A 22,341-nucleotide genomic window follows, 5' to 3' on the forward strand; every position below is an offset into this window, starting at 1 on the left:
GTGCAAAGAGCTACGTCAAAAATGCCACAAAGATTCAGCAGCATATAGACAGGTGCCCAATAATATATAATTATTGTAATTCCCTATTAATTCCCATATATTCCCATTAATTCCCATAGACGGAGTCCAACTTTGAATAATCAAAAATCTGGTCCATATTTCCAAACTTCCCGATCTTAACTTCCCGTGGTAAATTTCCGGAAATGTACCGGAAACTTTCCACCCTAGTCTGATGTGATCAAAAAGTTATCAGACTCTTTTGCAAATACTAGAGGTGTCCCGATTCAATGTTATCAGTTCGATATCAGCAAAAAAATATAAAACGTCCGATACAAGAAGTCTGTTTTGCTCCAGCTAATGTCTCTTCTTGCTAGCTTAGCAGGCTGTCCCCATTTGAGAGTCTTTTCAGTGTCTTTGTTTCAAGACACTGTAGAAGTGGACATACAGAAATAAAGTATGCCAAAATAACTTACACGACATACAAACAATTAATTCTCTTTTGACTTTTTAACATAAAAGAAATACATTAAATCAAATGTGCTAACAGGATGCATTAGCAATTTTACACGGCAATTTCAACACCTCTGAATCTGGTAATAAAAACAACATCGAAGATGCACATTGCCATCAAACAGCTGGTGTGTAATAAGTACGATACTTACAGTATAAAAACTTTGTAGGGCTTAAAAGACGACTGGCACATTCAACTTCAGGGCAAAGGCTACTTTCTGACTATGGTTACATGCCTAGGACAAACTGAAATGAACGCATACTTGCAAATTAGACTCAGAAGAGTAAGAAACCCACTAAAAACTAAATAGTCCATTCTAGACTCCACTTAAGCACTTAGATCCAGCATGCAGAGCCCACGTGACCGCAACAACATCTCACTTGATCAAGCTTCTTCTAACGTCCCACATACAAAATAAGTCAAAAAGTATGTATAATTCCGGCTGATATTGGCCAGTAGTCAAGGCTGCAATAGAATGGCATCGCAAGTAAAAAAGTTGTATCGGGACACCCCTAGCAAATACATAGCGATGAACTTCAGTCAATACATGAAATGGTTCTGACCACCTTTGCATTTGTACATGAAAAAAGACCCAATCCTGCATCTTGGTCCCTTAAGGCTTACAATGTGTCTGTAGAAAATACCACACCAAAAAACAAGAACAATTGTACATATATGAATAGACTTCAGAACCAGCGTCCTTTGCAGTGGACATTTATTTTTGCTCCACAATAGTCCCTCGTTTATCACTGCTATTTGGGTATCGGCAAGACTAAGTCTATTCAACTACATAAAGAAAAGGGCTGCAGTTTCAAGAATCCAAGGGCTCAGGGGCCGGACATTGAAATGTGGATGTTTTGTCAGAAAGTGCCTCCGCAAATTATATTCCTTTGAGACTGTGGTTACTTATTTGCAAAGTAAACACATCGGCCTTCACACTGCACTGTCAATAAATTCATAATTCTGCCCTTGCTACACGTTTCCAGCTTATGAAACTAGTTAGGAAAAAGAAACTCTAGTTTTTGTTAAATTATTTTCCTTCCTTAGTTGTATTTCTTTATACTTCTTCCTACATTTGAGTTTGTAAGACTGGAAATATATACATCAAATAAACATGTATACCATCCATTATGTATTTTACATAATGTCCATTGTGTATTTTACGTAAATAAAATAAACGATTATGCAACATTCACACACCAAACATTGTATGTGTGTAAATACAGATTTCAATGTTATGAGCAATAACACCTTTAAGTCACCTTCCTACCCCTTTAATCCAATGGAGTAATGCTGTCTGAGGCTGAGCCAATCAGTGGCCACGATACTGAACAGCGCACTTTGATTGGTTTGGTGGCCAATACTGCTGTGGTATTAATATTTTAGTTCATTTAGACATCTTTATGCTTGAAAATTAGTTATTTATTTAAAAAACACACTAAAGTGAATCTGCGATATAGTGAAGCTGCAATTTCTGAAGGGTGATGTGACGAGGAAAGACTGGTTTTGTCAAGATTTACACATTTTGGCATAAATGCAAAACCCAAATGTTCACTGCAGAAGATACTGGCTCTCTGAAGCATATATACATATATTTATACAGTATATAGATATATATTATATAAACAGTGGCACCTCAGTTTTTGTACAATTTGAATTTCAACCCAAAAGTTTGCCCCGGTTTTTGCCGTAACAAACTAGTACCCAATCAAAGAATCCCACGCTTTAATGATTCAGTTTATGTACCTTTTTGTGGCGTATGAACGCAAAATAATCTGTTATGGGGCCAAAGAAAGTTGCGAGTGCCAGCACTTTGATAAAGATTTCAAGAAAGTACTCGTAGCAAAGTGGGAATGTGGCTCTCAGTTTTTATTAATCATTTATAAAGTATTTCACATTGGTTTCTGCAAGGAAAACTATAATTATTCTCCATAAAATGTGTTTAAAGTCTGGAACGTTATTTCTCAAAGGAAAATTGTTTATGAACAATTCAGCCTTCATTGAACACTAACAAAAACCGAGGCACCACTGTCGTATTTACACAAGTTTGACAACCTATGGCTTAGTACACATCTACTTGCTATTTTTAGATGAATCCTTTGTTGTTAAACCTAAACAGAAAAAAAACCCGCCCACTTTGCACTGGAACACAAAAAGGAGACGTGCTGTGTCGCCGTGCGCCCCAAACAAAGATCATGGCTTGCCACAGTCCACTGAGAGGACAAGTTGTCCAAAAGATTGTTGCTGAGGTGTTTGTGTGTTGACTTGCATGAGGGCAGGGTGAGATGGAACCAGAGAGTAGAGGTTGTTGTTGAGGTGTTGCTTCCCTCCTGCTCTTTTAGAGTGTGCATAGTATGAGCTACTTTATGCTCAGATGGGCTTCCACATGGCTCCTGACACACACTCACTCCCTCTCTCGCACACACAGAGCTGCATAAATGCAAGAGAGAAATGCCTTGCCCAGCAGCGGACATGACAGGAGTTGGGTTTTCCTTAAAGCACTGGCACTTCCTGCTAACAGCTGTACTGGAAGGCATGGTGGCAGCTGATTGTTGTTTGTGGTTTTACCAGAGTCGAGAAAACTTGATCTACTGTAAATTGCATATGATGCAGCGTCTCTGCTAAAACTCAGTGAAGTTGTCATGTCCAGTTTTTTAGCTCAAAGAAAAAGGAACAAAAAAAATAATAAATTAAACAGACCTTTCCACCGCCTTGATAAACAACAGGGTGATGGGAAAATAACACGTATTAACAATACATTAGTAGGAAAATCCAAACCAAGTTGATGAGACATTTTGAGTGTCGTAATATTTTCAGTGCTACGAGTACTGTGGGAGGACTTCGCAACGTTACATTCCTTCACAAACGTCTCGGTGATTGGGGCTATTGAGACAGATCGCATCGACGCCGTCAATGCATCCCCCCTTCCAGAGTAGCTCAATTGAGGTGAAGAATGAAATGCTAAATAATGCAAACGAGGCGGTGGTGATTAACATGTAAGGCAGCTCAGAGGTGACGCCAGCAGACTGGAGGTCTGAGCAAAGAAGGCCAGGCTGGGGTGGCCACGCCCCGATGGGTCCTGAAAAGTCTTTGTGTTACAAGGTGATCTCAGGCACTGACGTCCCTCATTAGATTAAGGGTGTACTCACGCTAGGCCAATCATACGTTTGGCTGGTGTAAAGTTTGGTACGCTTCCCCTGCTTTGGCACAATTGAAAGAGGAGGGTCGCGATTTCCGTTACAGAAATAAATAGGAATCCTCAAAATAATCCAAAAGTCAAAACCTATGGCACGATAGCTTACCCACAAACCACTGTTGGTGTGTGTCATTTGAGAAACGTGATCATAAGTAATTCACCCGAAGGACTCAGAATAAGAATGAAAATATTCCACCGAGACAACAGAGCGGCGTAGAAGCAAAAGGGCTGACTCACCAAAGCTCAGTGTGAGCACTGGCCAGACCAGGAGAGGGAGAGGGGATGGTACCTAAATGGAGCTTGGCATGAATGGCCGAGTGTGAGCACGCCCTTCTTCTGTTACCCGCAAATCCATCGACGGATTCAGGTGTGCAACACAAGTCTTCTGCTTTAAATGCAAAACTCACCAATCAGTGAGTTATAAGTAGATAAAAAAAAAGAATGTCTCACCTTCCCTTGCAATGCGGAGGGGAAGAACAATTAATGCATAATAATAATAATAATAATAATAATGTCAATGTAATGCTAATAACATGGATGCCAGTCTGAAATGTGTTTGTGTGCATGTTTGGTAGTTTGTCTACATTTTGATGCCCTCCTGTTGGCTGAGCTGTGACAAAGTCTTCTTAATCCGCAGGGCGGTGAGCCGGGCAGCGCCGTTAGCGTACCAGCACTCCCTCATGATCTTAGCCATGACACGTAACGCCTGCAGAGAGGACAGAAGGCGACACTTGACTTCATTACAATGTTATGATGCAATAGTCAGATATCCATCCATCCATTTTCTACCGCTTGTCTCTCTCAGGGCTGCGGGAGGTTGGAGCCTATCCAGTGGACAAAACAAGAGCAATCCGTACAGTACCACCAGTTTGACAATGTACCAATATGTCCGTTCATCTGCAAGCTCAACACAGATAAGGTGGCCTAATGCCGCTGTTGCTTTTATGCACGGAGTGACAAGACAAACTAAAGATGAATGCTGCAGAGAGCGAAAACATTTTAGAAAAAAAACAAGAAAAGTCACCTCGACAGTATGGCAGTTTAACAAGTTTTTTTTCAAACTCGCCATAGTCCTTCGCCGCGCTCATATATATATATATATATATATTAGAGATGTCGATAAATGCTTTAAAATGTAATATCGGAAATTATCAGTATGGTTTTTTTTTTTTTTATTAAATCAACATAAAAAACACAAGATACACTTACAATTAGTGCACCAACACAAAAAACCTACCTCCCCCATTCACACTCATTCACACAAAAGGGTTGTTTCTTTCTGTTATTAATATTCTGGTTCCTACATTATATATCAATATACATCAATACAGTCTGCAAGGGATACAGTCCGTAAGCACACATGATTGTGAGTGCTGCTGGTCCACTAATAGTACTAACCTTTAACAGTTAATTTGACTCATTTTCATTAATTACGAGTTTCTATGTAACTGTTTTTATATTGTTTTACTTTCTTTTTTATTCAAGAAAATGTTTTAAATTTATTTATCTTATTAATTTTTAAAAAAAGGACCTTAAATTCACCACAACTGGTTGTCCAAATTAGGCATAATAATGTGTTAATTCCACGACTGTATATATCAGTATCGGTTGATATCGGTGTCGGTTGATATCAGTATCGGTAATTAAAGAATTAGACAATATCGGAATATCGGACATCCCTAATATATATATATATTTTTTTTCAACCCAAGTCCGTTCTGAACGGAAACAACAGGTAGGAACTAAAGTGCAGGACTGTAAAACTAAAACAAACAACATAATATAACAAATGTATTACTTTAAAACAATAATTTGGTCCAATAATAATTAATGCACAACATAAATTAATTTCCATACTTAAACAAGAATAACAGACCGAATTAAAAGTTACACAGATCACGCAACTTCCTGGCAGTAAACCTGCAGAAAATAGTTCTCAGGTTTCTCTATGTTTACACTTTGAACTAATTGTGTTACACTTTGTTAAGCATTTCTTACAAATTCCCCAATTTTGAACCTTAATTTAAATAGGTTATTGTTAAGTGTTTATTGTGATTTTAACATTTTATTTGCATTAATTGAGTGTTTTCCATAGTTATGTTGACATTTCCTATCCTTTCTGCCTTGATAGCTGACTGGATTATAATCAGAGGAAGGTTACATTTGAAATAAAAATATTAACATTTACTATTTTTTCTCCTGGTCAATATTTTCCTTAGGTCTTAGAAATATCAATAATTATTGATATCAATCAATATAAAAAACTTATATTGTGATACAATTTTCAGCCATATCGCCCAGCCCTAGTTAGAACACATTTAACAGCATTTGTAAATTGTTGAGTGATCTATAGCGCTAATTTTTGTTGGTAAATGAGACGAGATTATCATCTCAAACAATCATCACACTTCAACATCTCTAACATCTAAATGCTGCCTCTTTGCAGCATTGCAAATGAAAATATGTTCTCAATTGTCTTATCCTGAATCATCCATCCATCCATCCATCTTCTACCGCTTATTCCCTTCGGGGTCACGGGGGGCGCTGGAGCCTATCTCAGCTACAATCGGGCAGAAGGCGGGGTACACCCTGGACAAGTTGCCACCTCATCGCAGGGCCAACACAGATAGACAGACAACATTCACACACTAGGGCCAATTTAGTGCTGCCAATCAACCTATCCCCAGGTGCATGTCTTTGGAGGTGGGAGGAAGCCGGAGTACCCGGAGGAAACCCACGCAGTCACGGGGAGAACATGCAAACTCCACACAGAAAGATCCCGAGGCCGGGATTGAACTCACGACTACTCAGGACCTTCGTATTGTGAGGCAGACGCACTAACCCCTCTGCCACCGTGCTGCCTATCCTGAATCAATAAATGTTAAATAATTACATAAATACACGCAAACTAGGGTGTACTGTAAATGTTTATATACTACATTACCCAGAAGGCTTAGCGCTGTTGACAGGAACAGGAAGCGGGTCTGAGCTACAGAGGAGAACAACAATTGTGCCGTTTGATCAAAAAGAGTTGATATATTGTTGTATGTTGTTTTTTGCTGCTTCATCTATACAGGAAACAAACATACAATTTGACTGGACCGTTGAGTGCGTTTGAGCACTGCACAGAGACAAAAATTAAATTGGCCAAATTAAAGCTGAATGGCCAAACTGTGCGGCGAAGATGAGGGTATTGAAGAAAGTTGCGAGGCCGTGCATAATTCTCAGGGATTAGTTCAATTTGTGGCAAATTGTACTCTTGCAACATTGCGAATTCCTGTAGGGACTAATTTGTGCTGCTTTTACTGTATACAGTTATATTTAACTTATAAACAGCCGTATTTGTGGACAAATGTAGAGGTTGGAATGAATTAAAATGTTGTCTATTAATGTCATCCAGCATGTAATTTTAGAAAAAATATTTAGCATGGAGCGTTTGTATCACCTCACAGCTCTGCCAACGGTTGGGAATGTTAGGGCGAAGCTTCTGCTCACAAACCACCTTCCTCATTTCTTCCACTGATGGATCAGACTGAACCAGGTCATAGTATGGCAGCTGGTAGTCCTCATGAATCCCTGGTTTTGACAAAATAATGTGGATCTTAGGTATTAAGTTTATGCAATCAATTTGTCAGCCTAAGCACCTTGCATGACAGTGTATGATTTGATCCTCACCTCCCATGGAGCAACGACTGGCAATCTCCCAGAAGACCAATCCCATGGCATAAATATCCGCCCGCTTGAAAGATTCAAAGTGTTTCATGTTGATGGAGTCGTCCAGTACTTCTGGGGCCATGTACCTGGAAATAACAGTAATTGTCCAATATGATAATTGTAGCAATCATCAGTTATTTGTGTGAGTGCTGTTATTTTGAGGAACATTTCTACTTACACAGTTCAACAAAAAACAGAACTTATTTAAATAAATAATAATAATAAACTATTAATAACGAGTACCACATAAATAACTATAATAATAATCATACAAACTTAAAGGAAAAAAAAGAAAATATTTGAAAATATATATATTAAAAAAAAGCGTGTCCGCATCATTCGAATAACTTAATTAATTATTGTGGCCACTAGGTGGTTGCCCAAAAAAAACAATTCCACTTCAACCCAAAGACCGCATAAGTCCATTCCAGACGGTTAATAATACAGTATTTTTCAACCATTTTTGAGCCAAGGTACATTTTTTTAATTGAAAAAAATCCAGGGGTACACTATCCCATCCTCGTCGCCATTGTTGTGTGCCAAACGTGTCACTTATTAGTTCACTTATTAGCAATCTAAGCTTAGTAATACACCAAAAGAAAGCGTATTGTCTTTTTCTGCCTTTTATTCCCGCTCTTACTTTTTCCACTTCCAGGTGTCCAACACACAACACATGTCATCATATCCTGTGTCCCCAGCCCTTAAGTTCCCCTTACAATGGTTCCGGGTATTGTCCTGTGACCCGAGTAACCAATACATGACAGACACCACCAGCAGAAAATGTTAAAAACGAAACTCAATAGCCTACATTGACAATATAAAGTCGTTCTCATCAAATACCTGACTTTGTTCTATATGACTTCAAACCATAACCATCATTAATTTCTCTTGTCTCAAAGTAGGCTTACAAAGCAATGAGCTACTTGCTGCCACCTACTGGTACGGAAGAGTATTACATGGTTACTCTGCTGATCTCCAGACAGCACAGACACTCTAAAACGGCACATTGTTTGCGGATTATAATTATTGGTTTGCAAAAAATATTTTTCCGACCAATTAGGTGAAATTGCATAATTTCCCACGGCACACCAAACAACATCTCACGGTACACTAGTGTGTCGCGGCACACTAGTGTGTCGCGGCACAGTAGTTGAAAAACACTAATAATAAATAGCTTAGTGTTTATCATACCTATCTTTTTTTAACATTCCTACTACAAAACAATACAAGTATGTTTGATTCCAGCTGATATTGGATCTAAATCGGAAGTGAAAAGTTGTATCGGGACACCCCTAGTTTTTTGTTAATGTATGTATAATTGTGACTGGGCATTAATAACAAAAATCTCAAACACAAATTGTGCACCCAATTGTATTCATTAATCTAATCATCACTCCACCCTGGAAAAGAAACAGTTCAAATGAATCATTAAAGAATATGACATTCATGCTCATGATGAGGGTATGCACAATTTTGGGCCCAACAGTATCTACAATAGTGTTGTCCCGATACCAATATTTTGTTACTGTTAACAAAATTATTCCGATACTCTGATACTTTTTTAAATAAAGGGGACCACAAAAAATTGCATTATTGGCTTTATTTTAACAAAAAATCTTACAGTACATTAAACATATTTTTCTTTTTGCAAGTTTGTCCTTAAATAATATAGGGAACATACAAGACAACTTGTCTTTTAGTAGTAATTAAGCAAACAAAAGCTCCTAATTTGGTCTGCTGACATATGCAGTAACATATTGTCATTTTCCATTCTATTATTTTGTCAACATTATCAAGGACAAGTTGTAGAAAATGAATTATTAAATACTGCTGACATATGCAGTAACATATTGTGTCATTTTCCATTATATTATTTTGTCAACATTATTAAGGACAAGTGGTAGAAAACGAATTATTAATCTACTTGTTCTTTACTGTTAATATCTGCTTACATTCTCTTTTAACATGTTCTATATACACTTCTGTTAAAATGTAATAATAATTTATTCTTCTGTTGTTTGGATGCTTTACATTAGTTTTGGATGATATCATAAATTTAGGTAACAATCCGATACCAAGTAGTTACAGGATCATACATTGGTCATATTCAAAGTCCTAATGTGTCCAGGGACATATTTCCTGAGTTTATAAACATAAAAAACATTTTAAAAAAACGAAAGAAGATGTGACGCCAAAAAATATCGACGTGATCATAGTAGTATCGACTAGATACGCTCCTGTACTTGGTATCATTACAGTGGATGTTAAGTGTAGATCCACCAATGGCGTTTGTTTATATTTTGACGTGAAACAGGTTTAGCTATTCCTCGCCCTGCAGGGATGTGTCTTGTAAGAAACATACTTTATTTGTTGTCATGGAGGCGAGGATTAGCGATTTAGAAGTAGCTAAAACACTGCCGACTGCGAATGGACGTTCGCCGCTGGCTAGCTAGCCATGTCTTAAAGCACCTCTTCCGGTGGGCATTTCAGTGTTATAACTTCACCTTTATCGTTAGTTTTTAAGCCAAAATGCGTCCGTTCTCCCTTTTCTGTCTACACACATTGTCTGCTTGTATGTACTCCGTGATTATGCGCTGCCGAACATGCTCCTCTGCTCGTAAACCAGCAATGGCACCATGTGACAACGACGGGGGCGTGGGGAGGTGGTGGACCGGTACTTTTCAGAGGCGGTATAGTACAGAATATGATTAATTAGTATCGCGGTACTATACTAATACCGGTATACCGTACAACTCTAATCTGCAATGGTGTCAAACAAGGTCTTTTTTGTCTCAACAGTCTGATACCTGCAGGTGAAGATTAGGTGAGTAAAGTATCCAATGAACAACTAATTACTCCGTTTTCAAAGTGTTCTTCACGGCATCAAAGTTCTGTCCAAACGTGTTACGTTGTTAATAATAATCCTTTGAGGTTCTTCACCACCTGTTTAACAAGAGGCGCACTAATGACCAAAATCATTACCTTCTATTGTTGGCATTTATCTGCCTTAGTTCTTGCACACATTAGTTAGGACTAATCCAAAGAGGCAGAGCTAATTATAGTTTGTGAATTAGTTTGGAGTAGTCTGGAGTCATTAGCTTAATGTCTGGAGAGCCAAAGTGACTTCATCGGTCGATGGTGTCTGGTTAGAGTCCCTACTGACACCAGAGTTTCACCAACTGTATCAGGAGAACTGACAAAAAATACCAGATGACTTATACGCTGCAATGCAAATGTTCTGCTAGTTTTTACACTTCCACCTCTGAAGTATTAATCTGATGGCCACTTCCAAAGTACAACAATCTCATTTGCTGCAAATTCTTACCTTTTTGTTCCCACTCTGTGATTTGGAGCAATGTCAATGGTGTCAGTAGCTGAGTCGTGCCGGACAGCTAGACCCAGGTCTGCAATGCAGCAGGTCCCATTCTTCTTTACCAGAATGTTCTTTGACTTCAGATCTCTGTGGGCAATTGCTGGTTTACCTGGAGAGAGGGATAAGGACGATAAATACCCTTCACTCACTGAACACTGCTCATTGCAAATGCATAGCCAAACATTAATAATCTTATATAAAATTTATAGTGGTACCTCAGTTTTTGTACGCCCCGCTTTTCGTAAGGTTTGGCTTTCGATCAAGTTTTAGTCAGACGCTTTTTGATCTCGTTATTGTATGGCCAAACATCACGCCTAACAAACTGGTCCGTTTGCTCGCATAGCATTCCGCTAAGTCGAGTGTCCAAACAAAAAATGGGTTGACAATAACGGAAGTTGGAGAACTTCAAATAGTAGAGTTGTCACTAGAGATGTCCGATAAATGCTTTAAAATGTAATATCGGAAAATATCGGTATCGTTTTTTTTATTATTATCGGGATCGTTTTTTTTTGGTTTTTAAAATTAAATCAACATAGAAAACACAAGATACAATTACTACACCAAGCCAAAAAACCTCCCTCCCCCATTCACACAAAAGGGTTGTTTCTTTGTTATTAATATTCTGGTTCCTACATTATATATCAATACAGTCTGCAAGGGATACAGTCCGTAAGCACACATGATTGCGCGTGCTGCTGGTCCACTAATAGTACTAACCTTTAACAGTTAATTTTACTCATTTTCATTAATTACTCGTTTCTATGTAACTGTTATTATATTGTTTTACTTTAATTTTTATTCAAGAAAATGTTTTGAATTTATCTATCTTATTTTATTTTAATAATTTTTCTAAAAATTACCTTATCTTCACCATATCTGGTTGTCCAAATTAGGCATAATAATGTGTTAATTCCACGACTGTATATATCGGTATCGGTTGATATCGGTATCTGTTGATATCACCAATTAAGAGTCGGACAATATCGGAATATCCATTATCGGACATCCCTAGTTGTCACGATAACAGACTTTCAGTAGACAATATCCATGAATTTCCACGAGTCTCGATACTTATTTGATAAAAAAAAAATACTGAACCCTAAATTCACTACTTGTTTTAAAAATGTCAAGTATATAAGATCACTGTGGTTCAACATTTTTTTGTACAGAATTTAAATTACAGTATCAGCTGCCAAAAAGTAACAATGCATTTAAATATCAAATATTTAAAATATCAAATATTTAACATTCTAAAAAGAACTGCAGTAGCTTGGAGCCTTGAAGTATATAAAACAAACTGTTATTGTTCTTAATATATTTATAACATGGTGGTCGTGTGATGCCATCACGTCATTTGTAATGAAATAGGCTAATAAAAAGGCTAAAACATATTTAAAGACAAATCCTTGTTTTTATTTGGTATTAGTATCAACATTTTAGCCTTTTCTCATTACGTTATGCCGTTTTGCTCTATTTTCACTTATTTTATGTCCACAATGTACCATAAAAAATGCTGTGTTCAGCAAATGGCTCCCAGGCCACACTTTGCCTACCAGGTGAAATAAGTATAAGAGCGATGTTAAACTGTTGCCAAAAGACAGTAGAGTGTCTCGAAGCTGTGTTTTCTTTGCACTCATAGAAGTGATGAAGGTTGGGTTTCACATTTCTGGGCTTGTGGTGGCGGATCTACGTTTTAACTCACACGGTGAATAGTTTTGTGACCGCTTTTTTAAAATAAGTGAATATATGCATGATGTAAGATACACCTCTCTTTTATTTTCAATATGTACATCTACTCGCTAAACAAAGTCACTAAAGTGCATCATCAAATCATTTCTGCTACGTCTTATTCTCTGGCAAACCAAGCACCTATGAGGTGTGTTGTGAAGTGAAGTTACACCAAATGTACATTTATACTACACTGCCACACTACCAATATCATTAGTTTATGAGCGAGGGCTAAACGGAAGCGCCAAATCCGCATTTGTGACAGGCTTTCACAAATATAAAAAATAAATATATAGAAACACTGGATCATTTCTTAAAGACAGCAGGTGTTCTTCGGCGCTGACGCAGAGAATTTCCACGGCTCGCCGAGTAAAAAGTGTTGTACAATATTCGACGATACCGAAAAAAGCTGATGTCAATGTATTTTTTGCGTCTTTGTATCGAAATATTGATACTTTTGAAAAACGTATATAATTGTATATAATAATACACGTTTAAATTATAGAATTTGGAGTACTAACTTAACTTCCCAAGGGACAATAAAATAGAAATTACATTCTCATACAAAAAAAAAATCTACCTATTAATTTGATTACTCGATACTTTGTCACACAAGTCAAATTGTAGTTACAAGAACTTCAAACTACTGTTCTCTGTACTATACTTCTGACAACCTTTCCAAACAAACTACTCTTGTGCAACGTTTAATATTCTAACCCAGTCGGGGATGTAGCTCTTAAGTGAATTGCTCAGCCTTGCCGAGCGTTGTGCGATCTGACCTTGTGTGAACAGAACTTGCTATGACATCACTCTGGCGGTCATGGCAAATGACAAGACGAGTGGAGAATGATGAAGACTGAAGGTGTAACCGTACACGTAATAGGAATTGGATTATTTTGGTTTGGAACTTTCGGTCTGGGGCAAAGGCAAAGCCATTTCCAACACGATACACATTAAAAGTGACGGACAGCAAAAACATAAGGAAGTCTTTGGGGGACATTTTGTGTAGATTGTCCTAGCACCTCTCATTCCTACATACTACAGCTGACTTGGTCATGCACTAAAGCACATAATAGTGAGTACAATTACATTATCTTTTAAAATCAACACACTCTTCCATAAACCCCAGAAAACATCATAAACGTTTATTCACCCGTGCATGAGTCTTAAAACATGTCTACTACTGCACTAAATGAAACCAACACCCACAAGTCAATACAGTGAACTTTGATCTACAAACTTAATTGGTTAATCAACGTGGTTCGCCAACCGAAATGCTCCTATAGTGAAGCAGAGTTCCCCATAATAAATGTAAACATGAATAATTGGTTCTAGCCGCGATAAAAGTCCCTATTTCAGTAAAAAAAACGGCATACTTTGAAGACGCAGACAGACAGACAGACAGACAGACAGACAGACAGACAGACAGACAGACAGACAGACAGACAGACACAACAGGGCAAAAGTTTGGACAAACCTTCTCATTTCAATGTGTTTTCTTTATTTTCAAGACTATTTACATTGTATGTCACTGAAGGCATCAAAACTATGACACCTGTGAAGTGAAAACCCTTTCAGGTGACTACCTCTTGAAGCTCATCGAGAGAATGCCAAGAGTGTGCAAAACAGTAATCAGAGCAAAGGGTGGCTATTTTGAAGAAACTAGAATATAAAACATGTTTTCAGTTATTTCACCTTGTTTTGTTAATAAGTACATAACTCCACATGTGTTAATTTATAGTTTTGATGCCTTCAGTGACAATTTACAAGGTAAATAGTCGTGAAAATAAAGAAAACACATTGAATTAGAAGGTGTGTCCAAACTTTTGTACTGTATATACCGTATTTTCCGCACTATAAGGCGCACCTTCAATGAATGGCCTATTTTAAAACTATGTTCATATACAGTATAAGGCGCACCGCATTATAAGGTGCATAGAATAGACGCTACAGTAGAGGCTGGGGTTACGTTATGCATCCATTAGATGGAGCTGCGCTAAAGAGAATGTCAACAAACCAAATAGTGATTGTACTGACACTTCTACTTGCTGCTCTCTGTTCAACAACCTACTGTTCGAGTTTGTCCTCCAACTGTAGCCATCTCGCTTTGTTCCCTCGGAAACTCTGTTTAGTCTTCTTTACTCGGCGCAGGTCATCATGTTGCTTCCTCCACTTCCGCACCATTGATTTGTTAATGTTAAATTCTCTCGCTGCTGCTCTATTCCCGTGTTCTACTGCGTGGCTGATCGCCTTGAGTTTAGACTCTGCGTCGTAAGTGTGTCTCTTAATAGGAGCCATTTTTGGGTCTTTACATAAAGTTTAGGTCTTGCAACTATGGGACTAAATTTTCCCCCGTAGAAGAAGTTCTTCTTCTACGGTAAGCAGCCGCCGACTTCATTTCCCCCCGTAGAAGTCCATATATAAGGCGCACCGGATTATAAGGCGCACTGTCAGCTTTTGAGGAAATTGGAGGTTTTTAGGTGCGCCTTATAGTGCGGAAAATACGGTATGTATGTATACACACATATGTATACACACATATATATGTATACATGTGCAAATAGGCATGCAGGGTGACTTACCTTGTGTGCCCACAATCTCCATGTGGAGGTGTGCCAAGCCACTGGCTGTAGACAGAGATAGTTTGATCATGCCTTCAACGGTGACAGTGTAGCGATTCAGGTAGTCAAACAAGGAGCCGTGCTCATGGTAGTCTGACACCAGCCACAGCTGAGTCCATGTGCCATTATCTAAGAGGACAAACAGCAACAGATTTAGTTTATTAAATTTCCGTTTCAGTTCAGTTTATGAATTTATATACTGTAGCACATTTCAAAACAACCCCAGTTGGCCAAAGTGCTGTAAAGACATAAGAAACAATTCCAAAAATAGTGCACGCAATGTTATAAATAAATTTAAAAAATGTATAAAACAAGAAATAAAACGACCAAGATAACCTGCCTAACTGGATTTGAACGCCAGGGAGAAAAAATATGTTTTTAACCGAGATTTAAATTGGCTCAGAGATTGGAAGCATCTAGTAGATAGTCGAAGGCTGTTCCACAGTCTAGGCCAGGGGTCTCAAACTCAATTTGCCTGGGGGCCACTGGATGCAGAAACTGGGTGAGGCTGGGCCGCAAGAAAAGATTTCTTAAAAAAAATCTAACATGCACTTTTTAATGAATTCACCTTCTTTGAATGTCTTTCCCGCCCTAGCAACCATCGGGGGGGGGGGGGGGGGGGGGGCTTGTAGCCAGGAAGAGTTAGAGCTGCAAAGGATTCTGGGTATTTGTTCTGTTGTGTTTATGTTGGGTTTAGGTGCAGATGTTCTCCCGAAATGTGTTTGTCATTCTTGTTTGGTGTGGGTTCACAGTGTGGCGCATATTTGTAACAGTCTTAAAAAATAAATAAAATAAAATATGACCACCCTCAGTGTCACAGGTATGGCTGTTCCTCAAGTATGTCTTGCAAAATCTTACGTGTGTCTGCAGAAGCCTCATACAACATGTGTCTGGGGCCGGCACACTGTTAGTATGGAGAAAACGATGATGCGGAGACAGTTTCTAGAGGACACTAAAGGCAGTGCCATCATCACGGCACGTCCTCGAGCCTTATACCACACCGTGATTGGTAGATTCCTTCAGCTCCGCACACAACGCTGTCAAGCGCCATTTAATTAAAACTCGCGGGCCGCACTAACATTAAACTTTCATATTAAGGTGGGGGTCGCAAAATAACGTCTCGCGGGCCGCAATTGGCCCGCGGGCCGCGTGTTTGAGACCCCTGGCCTAAGCCCTGCCGCTGAAAAGGCTCCAGCTCCTCTGGTTTGAAGTATAGCCAGGAGGAGCTGGTCTGAAGACCTCAGGGTCCTGCTGGGAGAATACGGCTCAATATGATAGGGCGGGCAACTTGGTGCAAGCCTTTAAAATCAATGACTACAACTTTAAAATGAAGTCTAAACGTAACTGGGCGCCAATGAAGGGAGGCCAGTACAGGGGTAATGTGCTGACATGGTTTAGTTGTGGTTAAATAATGAGCAGCAGAATTCTGCAAGTGCTGCAGTCGCTGAAGAGAGCTTTGATCCAGGCCTACACATAAACAAGTACAGTAATCTAGGCGTGACGTCATAAATGCATGGATAGCTCTGTCAAAGTCAGCCTGTGAAATATAATGTTTTATTTTCAATCCAATACTATATTTAACAGCATAACTGTATAACAACAAAACATTGGCGACACCTAATGGCCACAATAATCCATTAAGTTAAGCTCATGGCGTAGAAAAAGTTAAATAATGTGGACATGTTTGTTACTTGACACTTTGTAATACGCTTCTGCCTCTGAGACTTTATAATTCATAAGTCCTATGATACTACAATTATTTAATGCTTGTTTATGTTGACAAATGTAGTGTTTTAAACTGCAATATTGTTCAATTAAGGACATTTCGTACGTATGTCTAGCTTGTGTGCTTAGCTGTAGTGTAGCTGCAAGCTCCTAGTACTATAGCCTACCATGTTTACCTTTTGTAAATTAATTGACTCAAGTACAAGAGATGACCAACCTTGCATACTTATTGGAGGACATTTAGGTGGTTACTGGCTATCCAGCTCTGCACAAGTGGACTGCTTATATCGGGCACTTTAACTGCTATATTTGTTTTATTAACTGATATTGGACCGATATCAATATTGAATAAGGACACCCCGAGCATTATGAGAGGCACTTGACTTCTCGGCCATTTTGGGATGTGCTTTTGGATTGGCTTCGACTTTTCGAGAATGGATGAATCCCAAAGGGATTGAGGCCATACACTAGTATTGCGAAAAAGGCCATCGCTTAGGGATGACCTAATAGCCTGAAAGTAAATAGTAAATGCATTACAGTTGCATAGTGCTTTTCTACCCTTAAAGTACTCCAAGCGCTTTGACACTATTACCCTACTATTATCACCTACTGATGACACAGCATCGGGAGCAACTGGGGGGGTTCAGTCTCTTGCTCAAGGATACTTTAATGAGGTCACAGGGGGACTGAGGATCGAACCCGCAACCATCGGGTTGGGCCAACCACTCTACACCTGAACCATGCTGCCCAAACCACCCCTAAAGAAAGGCCAACCTTAAAGGCCTACTGAAATGATTTTTTTTAATTTAAACGGGGATAGCAGATCTATTCTATGTGTCATACTTGATCATTTCGCGATATTGCCATATTTTTGCTGAAAGGATTTAGTATAGAACAACGACGATAAAGATTGCAACTTTGGGTATCTGATAAAAAAAAGGCTTGCCCCTACCGGAAGTAGCGTGACGTAGTCAGTTGAACATATACGCAAGGTTCCCTATTGTTTACAATGATGGCCGCATGAAGTGAGAGAGATTCGGACCGAGAAAGCGACAATTTCCCCATTAATTTGAGCGAGGATGAAAGATTTGTGGATGAGTAAAGTGCAAGTGAAGGACTAGTGGGGAGTTGAAGCTATTCAGATAGGGAAGATGCTGTGAGAGCCGGGCGTGACCTGATATTCAGCTGGGAATGACTACAACAGTAAATAAACACAAGACATATATATACTCTATTAGCCACAACACAACCAGGCTTATATTTAATATGCCACAAATTAATCCTGCATAAAAACACCTGCGTGTTTGTTATGCTAGCTCCTAGCTCCTCTGCTAGCTCCTAGCTCCATAGAACACGCCAATACAATTCAAACACCTGATCAACACACACAATCACTCAGCCCAAAAGACCGTTTACCTAACCCAAGGTTCATAAAGCTTATATATTTTTAAAAAGTTACGTACGTGACGCGCACATACGGTCAAGTTATCGAATGTTTAGCAGCCAAGGCTGCATACTCACGGTACCTGATATTCAGCTGGGAATGACTACAACAGTAAATAAACACAAGACATATATATACTCTATTAGCCACAACACAACCAGGCTTATATTTAATATGCCACAAATTAATCCTGCATAATAACACCTGCGTGTTTGTTATGCTAGCTCCTAGCTCCTCTGCTAGCTCCTAGCTCCATAGAACACGCCAATACAATTCAAACACCTGATCAACACACACAATCACTCAGCCCAAAAGACCGTTCACCTAACCCAAGGTTCATAAAGCTTATATATTTTTAAAAAGTTACGTACGTGACGCGCACGTACGGTACGGTACGTGTTATGCTAGCTCCTAGCTCCTCTGCTAGCTCCTAGCTCCATAGAACACGCCAATACAATTCAAACACATGATCAACACACACAATCACTCAGCCCAAAAGACCGTTCACCTAACCCAAGGTTCATAAAGCTTATATATTTAAAAAAAGTTACGTACATACGCAAAAAAAGCCAAAGCTGCATACTCACAGTAGCACGTCTGCGTCTTTGTCATCCAAATCAAAGTAATCCTGGTAAGAGTCTGTGTTGTCCCAGTTCTCTACAGGCGTCTGTGTATCCAAATCAAAAGTCCTCCTGGTTAGAGTCTCTGTTATCCGAGTTCTTCCATCTTGACTGCATCTTTCGGGAATGTAAACAAAGAAGCGCCGGCTGTGTACTGTTGTGGCTGACTACGTTCGAAAAATACGTCCATTTCGCACCGACAACTTTCTTCTTTGCTTGCTCGGCTTCCTTCTCCATAATGCAATGAACATGATTGAAACAGATTCACGAACACAGATGTCCAGAATACTGTGGAATTATGAAATGAAAACAGAGCTTTTTCGTATCGGCTTCAATGTGGAAGGCATACCCGTGTTCGCCGGGCTACGTCACACGCATACGTCATCCTCAGAGGCGTTTCGAACCGGAAGTTTAGCGGCAAATTTAAAATGTCACTTTATAAGTTAACCCGGCCGTATTGGCATGTGTTATAATGTTAAGATTTCATCATTGATATATAAACTATCAGACTGCGTGGTCGGTAGTAGTGGGTTTCAGTAGGCCTTTAACTACAAAGGTCCCAACAAACCCCACAAAGGAAGCGTGCTCTGAATGCACCATAATAGCACAGGAAGGGGGGTGAGGGTGCGGTCCATTTGGGTGCATTCTGGACATTTTGGGCCACTGGGTCCATTTGTGGCCTTTACGGATACCTTGAAAGGGGAACGGCACTTTTTTTTGGAATTTTGTCTATCGTTCACAATTATTATGACGGATAATTTTTATTTCATGCAGTCTAAATATTAAATGTAAATAAAAGCCAATGGGAGCTCCACTATTTCGCCCATAAAATCCAATAAATAACCATTCAAAAAGTGCCAACAAACTCCATTTACATTTCATGACATGACTATTAACCAAGTATTAGTGATATTGTTATTATAAGCACTAACACAGACAAACTATTCATAGCGGCGCTGTGATCACAAGCTTGCGCGCCTATGTTTACATCAAGTGGTCTGCTGGTCCTCGCTTCCTTGCTCCCTGTAAGTTTATTGTAGGTCATAAATCATGCATCTCACCTGGACAGAAGAAGTCTGAGTAGGTACTGCGACAAGTTACTACACTTTCACAGCCATTTATGACCCGAAACTCGTGAGGACGACACGAAAAGACGCTTGGTACCCCACCCCCCGCCCCGTTTCTTTGTGAGGATTATGAGTCATTCTTCACCTAAATGGGAATATATGAACATCCTAGTAGTCGGCATCCTAATGACAGCAGACCTTGTACAGTAAGTGACATTGAATTATGTTTGTTGGCTCTCATCATCAGTGATGAATAAAAAAAAAAAAAGCAACCACCGTGATGTGTTTGAATTAATGCACCGCGTATACTTAAAATGATTAAAATATGTAAATATTAAATGTCATTATAAATGTGCCCGTTACTACATTACATATGTACTTACCGTATTTTTCGGACTATTAGTCGCAGTTTTTTTTCATAGTTTGGCCGGGGGTGCGACTTATATTCAGGAGCGACTTATGTGTGAAATTATTAACACATTACCGTTAAATATCAAATAATATTATTTAGCTCATTCACGTATAAGATTTCATGGGATTTAGCGATTAGGAGTGACAGATTGTTTGGTAAACGTTTAGCATGTTCTATATGTTATAGTTATTTGAATGACTCTTACCATAATATGTTACGTTAACATACCAGGCACGTTCTCAGTTGGTTATTTATGCGTCATATAACGTACACTTATTCAGGCTGTTGTTCACTATTCTTCATTTATTTTAAATTGCCTTTCAAATGTCTATTCTTGGTGTTGGGTTTTATCAAATAATTTCCCCCCAAAAATGCGACTTATACTCCAGTGTGACTTATATATGTTTTTTTCCTTCTTTATTATGCATTTTCGGCAGGTGCGATTTATACTCCGGTGCGACTTATACTCCGAAAAATACGGTACATCATGAATATAAAACCTCAATGGAGGTGTTAGGATGTTTTTTTTAAGGGATTTGTAGGCGGAATTGTAAGGCTCCCATTGGCTTCATTTTTGATTGCATTTATTTAATATTTACAATGCAAAAAATTCAATAAATAACAAAAGAAAGAACAAAAATAAGGATAACGAGAGAACTTGAATTATTTTAAAGTAATAAAACTGGACTTAAGTGTCATTCAAAATAGAAACTAATAAGTTACACCTCTGGGTTGAGTGTATGACGCGCTGCCACCTCTGAGCAACTACACATTTATTCAGCTCGCTAACTTCCTATCGCGAGTGAACGATATCATTACTGCAACAAAGTTTACTGTGGCTGTAAAAATGTGCGTGGTATACCTCTGCTACGAAATGCAGTAATCAATAAAATCGCACACTTGGAGGAGTGTGAAGTTGCTCGTCTCGGTGTGTGTCTGGGTGCATGTGTGTGTGTGTTTGCAGACGATCAACAGTGTGTCAGTGTCTGCTACGTCTTCACTGGGGAGTATCATACTCCTCCACATTCGTCAGCAGTCTGCCTGCTTCCAGCCAAAAGCCTCAAGCAAAGTCGACTTTGTACAGTGAAATCTCAAGGCTCACCTGTATTCATATGTGAAAATAAACAATCGCTAAGAGTTCAAGGCATTTTCAATCGATTGCTAGGCTTTGATCAAAGCGATCAAACTTCTCTCTGAAATGGTAATTTTCCTCTTCTTCCCCTGAAGTAGTTGTTATGCCAAACGTGAACCTTACGAGCACACAAGACTAGCAGAAGGAACGTTCTTAGAATAGTTTACCTTTGTTGTCTGCGGCGATGAAGCCCAAAATATTCTCATGTCTCAGCATCACGGTCTGGTAGATCTCAGCCTCTCGGAACCAAGACCGCTCTTCCCGGGAGGAGAAAATCTTCACAGCCACTTCCTCACCACGCCATTTACCTCGCCACACCTCGCCGAAACGCCCTTTCCCTATGCTCTCCTGTAGGATGATGGTTCGAGCGATGGTTCTCTGGACAAGAAGTGGCAGGCCTGGAGACAAAGTAGACCATCGTCCGTTTTAAAATGCAATCTCAGTTACTTGTATTTACTTGTTTGAGAGAAAGTTAAAACAACTGTGGAAATATCCAAATTAGAATTATATTTCCTGTTTGCAACCTGAATCAAAATTCAAGTGACGGAGAAAAGTAATTGAAAAAATCCCACACAGACTCACTTTTATACCACACCTCACATGTATACCAAGCAAATGCATAAATGGTCCAATATGTTGTAAATAACAAGGTGGAATGGATCCAAGCAATTTATTGACAAGGAAATGCCTGCTAAAGGTGCTAGTCTTCAAGGACCGAGCTTAAACTAGATGTGTGCGAGTATCTCGCCTACACAGACAGAGCGATATGGCCTGAAATCCAAAGTGCGATAAACAGTA

At 39.1% G+C, this 22,341-nt stretch overlaps 1 protein-coding gene across 1 annotated transcript in view; it reads right to left on the reverse strand.

Moving 5' to 3' along the window:
- Window positions 1-1,883: 1,883 nt before the first annotated feature.
- Window positions 1,884-22,341, reverse strand: part of tgfbr1b (transforming growth factor, beta receptor 1 b) — a 189,247-nt gene continuing 168,789 nt past the window's right edge. The window contains exons 6-11 of the mRNA XM_062021573.1: window positions 21,711-21,941; window positions 15,105-15,272; window positions 10,747-10,903; window positions 7,383-7,507; window positions 7,153-7,283; window positions 1,884-4,413 (exon numbers count right to left, since the gene is read on the reverse strand). Of these exons, the coding sequence (XP_061877557.1) occupies window positions 4,288-4,413; window positions 7,153-7,283; window positions 7,383-7,507; window positions 10,747-10,903; window positions 15,105-15,272; window positions 21,711-21,941 (938 nt within the window). The 3' untranslated portion in view covers window positions 1,884-4,287. The remainder of the gene's footprint in view (window positions 4,414-7,152; window positions 7,284-7,382; window positions 7,508-10,746; window positions 10,904-15,104; window positions 15,273-21,710; window positions 21,942-22,341) is intronic.

The sequence above is a fragment of the Entelurus aequoreus genome, linkage group LG15 (assembly GCF_033978785.1).
Source record: "Entelurus aequoreus isolate RoL-2023_Sb linkage group LG15, RoL_Eaeq_v1.1, whole genome shotgun sequence".
NCBI classification, from domain to species: domain Eukaryota; kingdom Metazoa; phylum Chordata; class Actinopteri; order Syngnathiformes; family Syngnathidae; genus Entelurus; species Entelurus aequoreus.